General features: G+C 39.6%; 1 protein-coding gene across 4 annotated transcripts in view; it reads right to left on the bottom strand.

Annotated features, from left to right (window-relative positions):
* Positions 1 to 16054, bottom strand: part of DGKI (diacylglycerol kinase iota) — a 402429-nt gene that overhangs the window by 184871 nt on the left and 201504 nt on the right. For all 4 annotated transcript variants that reach the window (XR_009244222.1, XM_058654978.1, XM_058654979.1 and 1 more), the window contains exons 6-7: positions 15483 to 15548; positions 2081 to 2152 (exon numbers count right to left, since the gene is read on the bottom strand). Coding sequence is in view for 3 of the 4 variants with exons in the window: in XM_058654978.1 (XP_058510961.1) it covers positions 2081 to 2152; positions 15483 to 15548 (138 nt within the window). In the remaining variant the exon portion in view is untranslated. The remainder of the gene's footprint in view (positions 1 to 2080; positions 2153 to 15482; positions 15549 to 16054) is intronic.

The raw sequence follows: 16054 nt of genomic DNA, 5'->3' as shown, positions 1-16054 counted from the left end.
CCCTGCCATCATGAGAAGAATGTTATTCGAACACCTTCTTTTAAGGCACTCAAAGACTCAATGTGTGGCCATTGCGCTTCTAAAACAGCAGTTTCAGAGACTGCCAATGTCAATTTAATATACATCAGCAATGTCCCATCTGTAGATTCAGAATGATGGCTTTTACATGGTGGAGCCAGGACCTGAGCCCAGGAAATCAAGCTCGCAAACCCAGGATCCTTTATCCTGAAACATGAAGAGTCATTTATTTGTTTCTTTGACCTCAAATATTCCAGAAAGGATTACCTATCCTGTTAAAGTACATCCACAATAATTTGTGATGAAAAGTTTTGTGCTTCTAGTCCTTGCAAAATTGCCTTCTATATTTGGGAAATTCAAGGGTATGTGGAATTGATCAAAGTTCTACCACAATGGTCAAGTGAAAGTCCAGCCTTTGTAGTGCCTAAATTCAACAGGAGATTGATGGGGGAAAAAAAAGGACAAGTGTGTTCATTGTAGAGTGGAATTGAGTTTCCAAATTGACCAGCCCAGCCTGATACCTGCAGAGGAGACATTGCCTATCTGACTGCACCTTGCTCATCAACCTGCCCCTCCAGTGAGGTCTCGGCAAGGCAAGGGAACCAACAGTACGAATATTGATAGGCATGCCTGGACACTGATTAAGCTTCTTCCTCCCCAGATGGAGATGCTTGGTTTGATATCTAGGGTTCATTCAAGAACCAGAATGGCCACCTATTTCTGAATAGATTCTTAAGCGCAAGTGCAAAAATTACTTGCATGAAAACCATCTAAAAAGAGATGGGAACATCAATAATAAATCCTACGGGAAGATGCTGACATACTCAACTTTCCCAGGCCAATGAGTCTTTAACTAGTGACAGCAGGTTGTCCAGACATGTGGGAGCTTAGGAAAATTATACCAAGAAATTATTAGAGTGAATAGGATTGAAGTGACATAATCCAAATGGCTTTGGCCCACAAAAAAGTTAAATTCATGTATTTCAACTAAATGTACACTTTTCACCTCTGTGACTTGGGTGATTAGTTCAATCTGAAGTATATAGAAGCGTTAGATTTCCTGCAGAATCTTAACGTAACTGAAAAACCACAGCACTGTCTTCTGGTCTCCTGTTCCATAAAGGGACTATATATCCCAATTCATAGTCAGTCAAAACAAATAGTGGGCAGAGATCAGAGCAGAGGTTAGCAAACTTTTTCTATATAGCCAAGAGAGTATATTTTTGAGGCCTGTGAATCCCCCTGCCTATGCTGTAATTTCTCAGATTTGTAACTATAGCCAAAATAGTGATAGACAATACATAAACACAAGGAAATCTGTAAGTACCTGGGCAAGGCTCAGTTCCAACACAAACTTATTAACAAAATAGGTGTCATACATGCAATAGTCTGTTAACCCCCAAGTTAGAATTTACATGATCTGATAAAAAAAAAAAAGGAGCAGGTGCATTGGCAAACAAATAACAAATTTTAATTTTAGCCTCTGGTCAGGATAGAAGAATTGCATGTTTGAAAAATACAAATACAGGAGAATGTGGATAAAGGAAATCCTAAACGAATATAAATGATCAAACCTAAGAAGAACTATATTTAATAAGAATATACACAAGTAAAACAACATCCCAACCTGAAGACAGAAAGCCTGAAAAACTAAGATGCCTGGAAACCTGTGTTAGAGGATTTTTTCATGTTGCATGCTTATTTGACCCTCATGTTGCACCTCCACACTGTAAAAGAATTTCTTGGCAATCTAATGGAGTTGGGAAGCCGGGGGCTTGGGTCTGAGAAACACTCAAGTTGGGTCCCAACATTAGAACATTTTGCAGTCCTTGATCCCGGGCTTCCATGTACATCCAATGAAGGGGTTAAATTATCTACACCTTTTCTCCCAACTCATACGGGCTAGTGTCCTATAGCTTTAATCTCTCTTCCTCTAAGAATCACAAAAGTAGCACATTAACTCAGGATACACTTCCACTTGCACACAGGAACTCCAACAATGAGGCAAGTTTGTTTTTGATAGAGCATGAGCCCATCTTGATTTATTTCATCCTCGACTTACCGCCTGCTTGCACCAGGAACAACTGATAGCCACAATCTCTTTACTGTGGAAAGAGAACTTCTGTTGGAAGCCCTGGAATATTAGGACAAGAGACAGAATTTAGAACCACTGCAATCAGACAGCACAAGTTTGCCCTCCTAAAGTTCAACAAAGCAAATAAAGCCGTAATTACCACTTATTACTAGAGGAGACAAGTGGCTAGAACTGCAAGTGCCACATTCAGCACTGCACACAGCTCCTTCTACGGTGCAATGAGCTTCTATTGCTGAGCCACCTGGAGTATGAGGCAGAGCAAGCACTAGCAGACCTACTACAACCAAGCATTCAAGCCAACCGCAACCAAAGAACGTTCTTAAACAAAACAAATTTAATTCTTATACATAAGCAATGGAAGAGTCACTGTTGCTCTATATGGTCCTTTTTTTTTTTTACATAGATACTTCAAGAAGTATGGGGCGGGGGGAAATAAACATTTATTTTTGGTGCAACCAAATCTGCAAAGCATGCACAGCTTAATCTTAACTCTGTTTGAGCACTGCTCTCAGATAAAACGATGTTCCTTGTTTTTACCTCCAAAACACTTAACTTACAATTCCGTCCTAACATATGAACAGAACAAACTCTTCATTCTGGTTATTTCACACATACATACATGTTATCTCTCCAACGGGACTGCAATTATTCTAATGGAAATCTTTGTGTACTGCTTAGCAAAACAGCAGAGAGATGCAACTTCTGATTAACCGAACAAGAAACTTGCTGCTAGCACATCATGATCCAATTACAAGCTTTATGCTAGCTTCTGTGGAAAAAACCTTACCCAAAATCAGCTCAAAATATACCTTCTCATGGCACCCTCCCAGACATAAAACATGACCCCTATCAACACACTGCAAATGTACCAAGACTCCAGTGTTCATTTTCTACTCAGTTTATGGTATCGAAATACTGCATGGCTAAACGTCAGAGCAGCAGGTTCTGGCATGTGCGCAGCAGTTCCCACAACTAAAGGTCTGCTGAATGTTGTGGCTTCCAATGTATTATTAAAGTCTTAAAGGCTATGGTTCAGACATAGGCTCAGTAGCTCAGATATTAGATAATTATACATCATCAAACAAGAGCTGAGAAGAGATGGCTGAGCTACAATGAGTTCTCGCAGTTTGTGAATCGCTGAGCAATTCCAGGTATCATTTAACTCTTCTAACTGTTCCCTTCTGAACATGGGAATAAAAATACATTCTTTTCCTAGACGATTATAAACACCAAATGAGGCAATGAACTTGAAGGGTCTTTATGAAACATTACACACAAACACACATACGCGAGTAATGTTATTGTAAAGAGGTATCAACAGGAACTTCTCTCAACACCCAACTGACAGAGCTCCTTGTGCCTCCTATGTGTCTCAGCATCACTCTCTTTGCTGGTAGAGGGTGAGTATGTTTAGCCTCAGGCTCTCTGGATGACAGCTTTTGACTTCAGGGGCAAACAGATGCAGTTCACTGTGGACTTGATGGCCCAGCTTACACCAAAAACAAACAACAAGGTCAGCCACAATTGGGCCCTGGGCACCACGCTTATTCAGAACTGTGGTGGAGCTGCTGGAAAAGAGCCTCATGGTAATAAGCTTTGTGCTTTGCTCCCGAATGCCAGTGAGAATCAAAGTGACCACGGCCTCAGGGTCATTATCTAACACAGAGACATAAATAGGACTAAATTGGAGTCGTTATGGAGCACTGTCCCAGAGACCACCTGCTCTGGGAAAATGCTGGATGGGCTCTCAGCATGGCAAAAAGAACTAGATTCCTAATCACTCATGCTTGAATATTGGCCCAAATAGCCTATTATGGAACTGACAGATGCAGTGACTGAATTTAAACTGACTGTACAGCTTTTGAAGCCCTATTTGGTTGAGACTATCAAAACGGAAAGTAGGGATGTCAGGCCAGATGCTCCAGATGCTCTGGTTCAACTGCCTTCAGAGTGAAAGAATGCCCCAAACACTGAAAAATAACACAGTTCTTTCCTTCCCCACAACCCTCCTTGCCTCGCCCCGCAAAATAGCGCCTGTGGAATGAGGGTTAAACAAGACATATTCTGAACAGCTAAAAGCTTGCTTGTCTGCTATTGTTCTGCAAACCAGGGCATGAACCAAACGAAACCTGGTTAAAAACAGAAAGAAAAAAAGGAGGGCGGGGGGATTTTCCTTGAAATGAACTGAAAGTATTTTATTATGTCTGTATTTAAGTAAGGTTTGGAGGAAAGTGAGAGAATTGCTTACCTGCAGATCGACCCACTATTTGATTTGATCTGTTCTAACATGAGAATTAAACTCGTTTCGCTTTCACAACTTTAGCCAATAAAAACAAATCCACTAGCATTCCTAAGACTTATAAAATGTCACAGAGAAAACACCCAAGGGAATCATAAAATAAGAATAAATCAATATACTTCTATTAATGTTTATCTTAAAACAGAGAACTTCAACTATTTTTGCCGAAATAAAGTAACTTTTGAAACATTCACTTTCATGCATTTTCTATTTCATCTCCAAAATGTTTATCCTGTTTCATGAGATGCAAAGTCCATGCTGTGTAGTAAAATAAAAATAACATTTTAAAACAAAAATGTTCTACCATTCCTAAGTGTGTCCTGTGTGATACTCATGGTTTGGTGTTCACTGGTGTAGCTTCCCACTCTGAATAGGAGGCCACCAGATCTCAGACTGGCTGATTGGTCTACTGAGTTCAATTACAATGTGCCTTATCGCATTCACTGTAGAATCAGAGAATCTGCTAGTGTCCTTATTGTCCACAATCCACTCTCCCTCAAGGGAATGACTGACTTACACCCATACGTTGACATTCATCACTCCTCAACAGAGCACTGAGTGTTCCATTCTAACCATGTTTATAATTATATTAATTGGAACAAGTCGGTCTTGCCTTCCTCAGCTGGTTTCTGCTTTTTGCACTTATTTCCCTGCAGGCCCTCATTATCAGCTACCAATCACAAATTGAATCTTCTCAGACAAAAAAACAATGCATTGCAGAGGATGCTTGGTGCAAGTTAATGCCATTAGCACAAACATAACAGATGATGTCTAGGCAGACAAATTCCTGGAAGTGGATGGCTTAACCCGGACCTTGGAATTAAGATAGAGATCTACAACAAGGGCTACCGACTGCAATTTTACTTTTTATGTTAACCGTGTTTGGCTATCATGTTTTTATGAAGCTTCTGATTCAAGGACATAAAATAGCTTATATAGATGAATGTTGTATTCAAGAAGGCCAAAACTGTATATGAACTTTTAACTGTTGAGTTTAAATCTTTGTACTAGAATAACAGGAAGCTTCTTAATGATTCAATTAGATGCAATTATGACAATGTTCACCCATAAAAATTAATTTTCACCTCTGAGTAACCTATAGTTAACAACTGTTCCTATACAAATATTTTAATACAAATGTCGTTTTAATTTAGATTTTTGTTTCTGGAAAAGCAAATAAAGCAAAATTACTTTCGAAAAAAGACCAAAGTAGTTTACTTTTTTAAAGATAGGATTTATGTTAATACCACTAGAAATCATGACAGCATATCAGTGAAGTCACACAACAGACCTGTATAATATTCATGATAGTGTAATATCAGAGGAAGTAACTGGTTGTACCCCATACCCTTAACTGATTGGAGGAAATGGTCTTTGGCTTGTAGAATAAAGTCTTTGTCTTGCCATGCTAGCCCCAGAAAATGACTTTTCCTAAACTGCTCAAATTATGGCCCTCCCATTTACATAAATTTCTATTAAGGAAATAAACCTAATACATCATGTATGCCTTAAAGAATCTGCTATCTAGAAATAGGCTTGATTTGGAGGTTTTACTGAATCTACTTTTCATAACAATACCTTGAAAAACCAAATACTCTTCTCGTAACAGTAGCTTCAGCTAGGGAAACAATCTTTTGAAAGAGAAAAAGAGCTATTTCTCCAAAGAACTGGTTGCAGGGCCTCGTTTATATGTACTATCAAGAGCAGTATGCTGGAGGCTGGGTCCTGAGGGTACAGGACAACATTAGGAAAAGGAGAATTTCTCAGTGCCAATTATCTACAACACAGGATTTAATCCATTGCCAAGGACCCCTAGGACAATGATAATCCTATAAGGACATTTGAAAACTTCCCCCCTCATCCCTGCCCCAACCCCGCCAAAAAAAAAAAAGTTAGGCAGAAATGTCTGAATTGTTGTGATAAAGAAGCAATCAAATCTCACAGACATTGTCATGCTAGAGTTATTAAATTAGATACAGCTGAAAAACTTATAAATCGACTATGCTCTTCAATTAATCCGAAAGGCACTGCATTTGCCAAAGCATTAAAACGCATGTTGGTGTGAAGGGCACCATCCCTGCTGAGAACAGAGGCTCTCCTCTATAGCTGAGCCCTGCTGGCAGAGAATGCTGTACAGAAGAACTCTGAAAGCAATTTGAAAACTAAAATTACAAAACAGTAGGTGCCAAGTGGCTGCGCTTAACCACAGATGCACGCACTGTCCACTTTCTATAAGACTGAAGGAGCAGCCAAAGGAACTTGACCAAGAGAGTCATAGAAATGGCTATTTCAGCACACATGCTGGAAAACAAACTGGACTGTCAGATAACAGAGGCACTGTTCAATTGACACTATTAGAAACAAAAAATGGGGAGTGGAGCCAGTACAACGGTATAGAAAGCTAAGCATATGCTTGCAAGAGCAGCCCATGTGGTCACCATGTGGTCGACCTTCCAGCCATATCTAAATCAAAACCAATGTCACAGTCTCAGAAGCTATGGGTATTAGATAGTGTTACTTATTTTCTGTGTTGCAATAATGGTAGTATATTTTCTAAAGGAGTCAGGGGTAGTAAACTCCTTTAGTATTAACTTTGTAGTATCAATTGAGATACTACCAAACCAGATACTGAAGAAAGATATTAGACTACCACAATTTTAAATCCCTGGTACCCCGGTTGAGGATACTAGGTCAAATTTGGATTATTTTGGCATTAAGTATAAGATATATGCTCATGGATTTAGAATATTAATTATTTTCCATCCCCATACGCAAGGAGAATCAAAACTGATGGTATTTCATTAACAGAGTTAACATTATACAGGTTGTTCCAGGGATTTGGATTCTTCCAAAAGTTATTCTAATGTTATATTAAGGAATCTGAACAATACGAAGCCCACAGAATGTCACTCATCTATCACATCCCTGAAAACCTTTTCAAGTGGATAAGCAATACACAAAAAGGTCTTGGTGAGACAGAGTGGCAAGAGAAGCCAAGTGAACAATCCAGGCTTCCGCACATCAAGGATGCCTCTAGGGTTTGGGGTGGTGGTGGGGGGGGAAGGCAGGTCAAGCCATGGTAGAGCATCCTCTCCAATCCCATGAACAAATCATTCTACTTCGCAGTTCCAATGGCTGTGAGTAAATAACAACACTTTGTAGTCTTCTCAGGTTCTGAAGGCAGACTATTCTACACCTGGAAAAGGTATGCTATCCTAATTCAGTAGATGACATTAAATGCTGCCAGAACAGGAGAGAGCCTGTACAAGGTTCAGTCATAGTATAAATGTAGCCCTGACCCTGGCCCTGATCCCTCCCAGAGGGACAGGAAGAGGGAAAATTACGTATCGTGGTGTTTATGACAAGCACCAATAATAGAATTACAAAATGACCACAGAATTCTCAAACAGTTGTGCCACCTGCAGGCAAAAATAGAATACTTTCAAAAACATCTGCAGGCATGGTGGTTTTGCTCCGATGGCCAAATTCCTAGACATGAATAACCAGGTATCAGGAACTGTGTTCCATGAGCTTACTAAGTCAGGAAGTTGAGAGAGCCCAGCCTCAATGCACACAATATGATCCCATCTGGGATCTTGCAAAAACAGTACCAGAGTCCTGAAGAGCAGGTAGCTCAGGACCCCAGATCATCCACTACTTAGTCCAAAGTCTCCTGTTTAACTCATGAATATGTAAATACATGAGTCCCTAATGATCAGCTTAAAAAGTAGGGCAATTCTAGAATAGTGCAAGGTTCACTTAGTTTGGCAAATAAGCCCACTGAAAAGTAGACTACTACTGCCCTAAATCCTGCTTAGAAGTGACCCATGGAAACATAAGTGAGAAGAGATCTTCCCCTCAAAGCATAACTTCAGGTGGAGCAACTACTCATTGACTTTGTGTGGAAAGCTAGGTGGTCCAATACAGGAATATGTAATGACTCACAGGGAATGACAAATGGCAACAACCAATCAGTTGAGAGCTTTGAAAGCACAGGAGATACGGAGATGCATGTGGATAAACACACACGTACAAAATTTAAAGATCATTCCCAACCAGACAGCCTCCACCTTGTAAAAACCAAAAACTTAGATATTACTCGGGTACCATTCACGAGCCACTCCACTGACGGCAAAGTGAAAGACCCAGGGTTGCAGTTATACATGTCATGTTTGAATCTAACAGTACGAAGCTTCCACTGAGAGAGTTACTACCACTAACAGCAAAATGCACCAAAATGAAGCATCCAATGTGTTCCAGATCTCAAAGGGAACCATTTATCTAATGCCTAATTGATTATACTGGATTCCTTCCAGTCCAGAATGGGTAGCAGCAATTCATGTGGACTAGAATCAACACACACCCTTGGTCTGAGTTGACTATTTCCTCCTGGAGGGCCTACTCAGCACCACCACTAAGGAGCGTATAGAATGTTTTTCCCACCAATACAGGTGCCACATAATCTGTTAGCACAGTCTCTGTCAGTCTCTGTAAATTTTTGATAATAAACAGACAAGCACATCAGCCATGACCAGAAATCAGGCTGCACCAAGGGAAGAGTCTCAGTTCCAGACCAGCTGGGTGCTTGTTGACAGTGAGATGAATTAAGAAAGGATGACTGCAAAGAGACAGATACCGAACACCAACTGCAGCCTTTAGAACAGCTACAACCACAGTGGCTGCATGCTAGCTCTCTGACATTCCTCTTCTGTGTACTCACAGGAAATGGGGTCAACCAGAGTCCTAGATGAGCTGTTCTAAAGACGCATTATATATGAAACAGGATTCTGAGCAATACCAAGCATAAACTTGTATCCCAAATAACCTGGCTCTGGGCAAAAGTCACTTATCTTATTCCCCCAGCTGAGAGAAGTGCTGGAGGCTGATGGCTTCACCTTCTCCATCTTCTGGAACTCCCCTGAGTTTGACAGAGTCTTCTTGGCTAACGATAGCCTTCACCCACTGACGGGTCAAGGCAGGGCAGTTCTGAAGGTCTTGGCCAGAGCTCTGCATTGCAGGTCAACTCCTTCTCCTGTTCGTCTCAGTTCCTTCACTTCCCTAAAGCTGATGATCCTGAGCTCTCCAATAAACTGCCCTCATATAAATCTAATCAAATTTATCCTACAAATCTGTTTAGATCTAAAAAGAATTATATCCCTGCCCTTGTATGACAGAGGGCCATGAAAAGGGAAACGTCTTCCATGTAAAAGAAAAAAAACAGTCCACCCCACCCTACCACTGCACCTACCTAGCAAATATCAGAAGGTAATGTCATGCTTTACCACAATTTCTTTAAACCAAATGAAGCTGATAAATCCTGAAGAATTATTGCACCTGTACATCAGAACCACATCAAGTCATGGAAAAAGAATTTCTTGATTCACCCATTTGCCCAAATAGGTTGCCCTTTTAAACTTACATGACTGATCAACTGTGGATATAGTTTTAGATGAATTCTACCCTACAGAGAGTGAAAGTGCAACTTTAGCCAGCAGAACCTTGATTTTGCTTTTGAGATAAGTAATCAGTATGCATTTCTCTGCCTAAAAAAGCAAACAAACCAAGCACAGGGTTTATTTATCAACTGAATAGTCCATTTTAAAAATACACAAATAAGCTTTTACTTTAACAAGAAGAATATCTTATCATTTCTCTTCTTTTTTTCTTCTTCTTCTTCTTCCTTGAAGTCCCTTTTCATTACAGGATTTTTTGGAACTCCTTTCTCTTCTGCAGAACTTCTCACTCAACCAACAGAGGCTCTGTTCCTCTTCAATTGTCACCTTCCCTTGTCACCTAGATATCTCTCTCTCTCTCGCTCTCTCTCTCTCTCTCTCATCCTTCCTCTTCCTGTTTCGTTTTCCTTCCCCATCCATATTTCTATCTTCTCTAATTTTTCCTGTATATATTTTTGTTTTACTCATCTGTCCAACTCCTTTTTTTCTATTTAGCCCTAATAGGCATTTACACTTTCTTGTCTCACAAAAATAACATATAAAATCTACTATGTATAATACTATACCGTGCACTATATACTACACATTTTTATATTTTATAATTTACCAGCTTTCCATATCCTAAGATTTTAAAAAGCAAAGAAGTTGCACAATTCTTATTTCTCCCTTGAAAGACTCTTAAAAAATTTTTTTAACCATTTGTACAGTCTGTAAGTTAGTAAAAGGATGGAATTCGTTCTTATCAGTTGGTATTGAATCATGAGGCACATGCTGGGCATTACTGTCTATGAGTCCTGCTTTACCTGCATTTTCCTCCTACTTCTGAACAGAAGCAGATGCAAAAACAGGGACACTTCCGAAGAAACAGAAAACAGTCCCTGGGTGGCTAAAGAACCATACTGACCATAACTTCTATGACACAGACCAAGGAAGAGTGACAGTAGTCAAAGGGCTCTCTACAGGTGAGCAGGGTGTTGACTCATCTAAGAACTGCAGTAGGGAGCCCCCAGGTCCTTGCTTGCTTTGCCTTTTTAAAACACAAGTCACTGTAGAGGTACAACTGAGGAATAGAAAGCTATACATATTTACTCTACGTAACTTGATCAGTTAGGAAATAATTACACATTTATAAAACGAATACAATAATTCATGCCAAAAACAACCCATCACATGCCCAAGTTTCCTCCCATCGTCTGGCTTAGTAAGGGGAACGCTTGACATGCATTTATTCATTCAGCAAATGCTTAAGTACACAATACAGTATTTTAGTCAACTGTAGATCCTGTGTTGTGTGGTATATCCCAAAGACTTTTTCATTGTATGTTACTGAGACTTCATATACCTGTTTCTAGTTCTAGAGTAGACATTAGGCTAAGTAAAATGAGCCAAATACAAGAGAACCAATCAATGATAGGAAATCCAACTCTCTAGAGACATCTAAGAGAGTCCAAGTTCTCAGGAGCAGGGAGTAGACAGCACTTTTTTAACACTCAGCCAAGAACAGAAAGAGAAGCCAGGCTTCCAGCAGTTTTGTTAGCAGACACTCCAGGAAGAGGTGTGGATTCCTGACCCTTGCTTTGCCTACTCAAGGCCTCCTTAATGATTCTCTTTAACCAAGGGCAGAACATGTCTGTGTGGCTGGACAATCACACAGGCAAGCACTAATCCATAGCTCATCACCCTTGAGCACACATTTCTGTGCCTAGCCTTGAATGACAGTCTTGTAAACTGACTCCTAAGGACACAAATTTTCAGATCAGCAGAGAACTGTGCTTTCAGTTGATAAGGGAACACGTCCAAATTCTCAGGTCAGTATTTTCTCTTATTGTAGATTCTGTCATCTTTCCTTTTCCATATTATATCCCACCTGCACGCCAATGGAATATTTTTAATCATTTTAACAATTCTCAATGACAAAAAAATCTTTTCAAATACACTTCCATTAGATGTCTGTATTTTATATAATATACTTTAACTTCACACTTGTTTTTAACAGCATTCATCACAAAAGCATGGCTATTTTGATATTTAATAAATGCTTCACACAGTTGAATTAAAGTAATTAAATATCTAAAAACAGGATTTATGGACAAATAATTCATAATGATGTGGCAGGTTTGGTTAGGGAACTGAAAAAAATCCTAAAAATGTACAGCAAATTTTATTTTTTTATTGCATGAACAGCCACCTTTCAAGATTTGACGCCTGAATTTAGCATTTTTACAACTTTTGTTAAGATTTTAAGATCTCACTCTGCTGGCTCTGTCTTCAGACCAGAGAGGATATACCTAAGAAGCCGTTGAACTTGACTGGACAATAAGATGCTGGATTCTATGTTTGGTATATGCTTGCAATGGGGGAATCTCAACTGAACTTGAACTGTGGTTATGCAACAAGGTGGAGGAATCCACCATGGTGGGAGGGTTTGGGGAGGGGTGGGGAGAATCCAAGTACCTATGAAACTGTGTCACATAATACAATGTAATTAATGAATTAAAAATAATAAATAAATTAAAAAAAAGATTTTAAGATCTTGATAAAGTCACACATTCCTAAGTAAAGGAAAAGATAAGGTCTGAAGTTGTGATTTACAGACTTCCAAAATTACCATACTGCTAGGTATGAGTGGTTCTCTCAAAAAAAAAAAAATAAGGGATCAAATTAGCTATAATAATCAATGTATTTTTTCCCTTTATTTACTGATTTTTAAGTGCTATGGGAAAGACATTGTTTAAAGAATTTTTATGAGTAAATGCAATTTGCAGATCTGGAAAAGATTACCCTGAAGCATGTTTGCAGAATAAGCGTGCGTTCTACCTTAATCGTCGGGCTTGCACTAAACAATATACACCACATTGATCACACATGCCTCTCCAACTGTCTCTACCCAGGGCCCCACTACAAAAGACTGACTTTAATGGGATTGCCTCCACAGAGTCCCCGATGCTTTGGTATCTACTGGGATTGGCTACCAGAGAATGAAGGTGAAGTATAGTCAGCAAATTGGTAAATCACCTCAGGCTGGCTGAATCTTTGGGTTACAGATCACAGCTCCTGCAAAGAGGTCCTCTCCATCTCCAACCTCTTTAATCTTGGCTTGATCGTGGCTCCCTGCCATTATTGGTTTGTGCTCTCCATTATCCCTAGTAATTCCCTCTGCACTTCACTCTGTAACAGCCTCTTTATTCTAATAATCTCATCAAACCACATAATTTGAGTTTGAGTGTTTCATCTCTTTTCTGCCCTGGCCCTGACTCTTTCATAATACAGGAGTACAAATGACAACAATGTAAAACTATGTAATGGTCATAGACTTGGCAACCTGCAATATTCATTTCATGTTAAACGAGCTGAGCAATTGAACCATGTGTTCTCTCATCTGATATTCATTAAATGCCACACATCCTTAGCCAAAAACACATTCAAGGCTCAAGAGAAAATTACTCTAAATATGTATTTTATTATTGAATTTGAAAAGCAGAAATTAAAACTGAAAACACCCTAACCACAAACTCTCCCTTAATAATTCCACAAAGTTTGTAAATGACCATGAAAAAAAAGTGAAGTGTTTATCTCTCTCCATGAATTTTATGGGGGGGCGGGGGGAGTGTGTGTGTGTATGTCCAGAAGGAGTGGGATTTGAGGGGCAGGGTAGAGGTTAGAAGTCTGTAGATACACAAGAATGTGCAATCTCACTGATAGAAGCAATGTATAGTATCAAATTTCAAAGTGAATATTTCAATCACCAAATCTGTAACTGGAAATTAGCCATTTACTTTCTTCTACTCTACAGCAGAAACTGGAATTAAAGGGAGGGTTACTTATCATCCAAAAAAAAGACACAGATCCAAGATTATTCCATCCCATAGTCTCCAAGAACTCATGGGCAATTGGATAATATAATATACAAATGCTATAATTTTATGGGAATGTTACATGACAACCTGGGATTGCTAATTTCCCCACTGGTAACTGTGACGTACAGTGATGAGCACTCCAGAGGACGTGTTGGCAACACTGGCCAAGAAAGGAGATATGATCATAGCAACTGCGGGTCCAGTCCAGATCCTGCTTCTCAGCTGACCATGCCAACCTGACACCAGGCTAGAAGAGGGAGTACAACAGAACAACAGGGAACACCACTCATAAAACACATTTGTTGATTTTCTCTTAATAAAATTTCTGCAACTCCAATTCGGTTTGAATTACAGAGGTGATGCCAGCTCTGAGGCTGTTCAGTGAGTATACTTTTCCAAAGGGTACAACCTATTCATTTAAATCCACTCAACGACACACAATTCATGTTTCTTCTGATCCTCAGATTTGCTAAAGCCACCCTATATTTTCTCTTGTGAAACGAAATACCCCCCCCCCACACACACACACACGGGCAAGTTACAGATTATCTACAATTATATATGAAAATCTGCAAGCCCCAAAACAGCGCAAGAAGGAAGAGACAAATGCAACCCCGAATGATTGCCATGAAATAATAGAAGTAAACGTGAAACGCCTAATAGGAATCTTACTACCATCTTATTCTTTCTCATCATTCCTCTTTTTCCTAACCCTCCCTCTAACCTATTTTGTGTGTCCTCTTTTCAGAATGAATGGGAAACCATATCCTACTGGGTTGAACTGGAGATGACATAGTTATCATAAAGGACCAACCCCCTTGACAATAAGTGATGTGCCCTCACAGGGAACCTGGTAATTAATGACTACAGCATACTTTCTTACCAGGCACTGGAAAGCACAGAAGAATCAAAGAAATGCTTTTCCAAGCCTCCTTCACCTTCACAAATCTACCCCATGCAGGCCAGATTTCCTTGCATGCTTTTATTATCAAAAATGCCGTATAATCTGCTCACTCCAGTTGCTGGACGCAAAGGAGTTACATGATTAAGTACACAGATTAATAATAAATACACATATTAAATACATACATGACTGCACTACATATACAGACTAAATATACAGATGAATAATAAATTGATGAGAAATACATTCTCCCAAATTAGCTTGCTCTCTGACAAATGAAAGTGTCCCTTTACTGATTCTGATCGGTAACAATCACTGTTAACACCTAATATTATAAACTTCTTTCCTATGATGCCACAAATCATTACATACATTCGTAGCAGTACATATAATGCTTTTTATAGAGATGAGATCATGCTATATGCATAATTGGCCTATACCTTTTTATTGAAGCATTTTCTTGCGAAAATCCTTGTGTATCAATAAACCGATATCCATGTCATTAAAAAAAAAAAGCAGTATTGCTCACCAAACCACTGATGTGCTATTACTGATCAAGTAGGCCTGACAGGCCAATAGCTTTCAGGACAGAGTTTTTAAAAACCTAGGAGACGTCATATTTGCAAAAATCAATAATCAATGAACTTCACTGTAAGAATGTAGCTCTCTCTCTTAAAATGTGCTGATTCTTTTTTATTAAGATCCCCACTCCCCACTGCTTACAGTGACTTATGAAACAATTGAAACACCTTCTAAGGACAGGGGACCTCGAGCAAGGAAGTGACGGATGCACTGGCTCGCAGGCTTCGGGCCCGGGAGTCCTCTGAGAAGGCCAAGGGGTGACTGGGCTTCTTACCTTCCCACACTGCTTACACTTTCCCTCCTGCCGACGCCGGTGCACCCAGTGATGACGCACAAAATTCTGTGAAAAATAAAATGAAATGAGCAGACTGTCACTGGCAAACCTCATTATTCACTTTACCGTGTTATTAGGCTTCAAGTTTACAGAACCCATATCTAAGCCATATAATTCAACGGCACACATGAATCCACTTGGAAAAAATAAATTCCTTGTCTCCAATGATATTTCATGCCGTGGAACGCATTTACTGATATGCTCGCTCTCCTTGTCTTCTGGTGGCAAGTGGTCATCCTAGACTACTATCACTCTACTTTCTTCCTAGCAAAACAGTGTACAGATGTGCGAATGTGCTGCAGGACCTTAGGCTGACACAGTAACCGGGGCAGGTAAAAGAAATAGCCAAAGAAAAGTGGAACGTTAGAGGAGAGGAGCTGAAAACAGCAATGTTTCACCCCACTTCACGCATATGTCTTTATTGCCTTATACACCTAGATGGCAGGAAGATGCTGCACACAACAGTCTCATTTGAGGGAACTTGAAGAACTCAAAGTCCCAGAAAGAAAAAA

The sequence above is a fragment of the Ochotona princeps genome, chromosome 25, assembly GCF_030435755.1.
Source record: "Ochotona princeps isolate mOchPri1 chromosome 25, mOchPri1.hap1, whole genome shotgun sequence".
In the NCBI taxonomy this organism is placed as follows: Eukaryota; Metazoa; Chordata; class Mammalia; order Lagomorpha; family Ochotonidae; genus Ochotona; species Ochotona princeps.
Note: the sequence above shows the minus strand (reverse complement) of the source record. Positions and strands in the feature narration are given on the sequence as shown.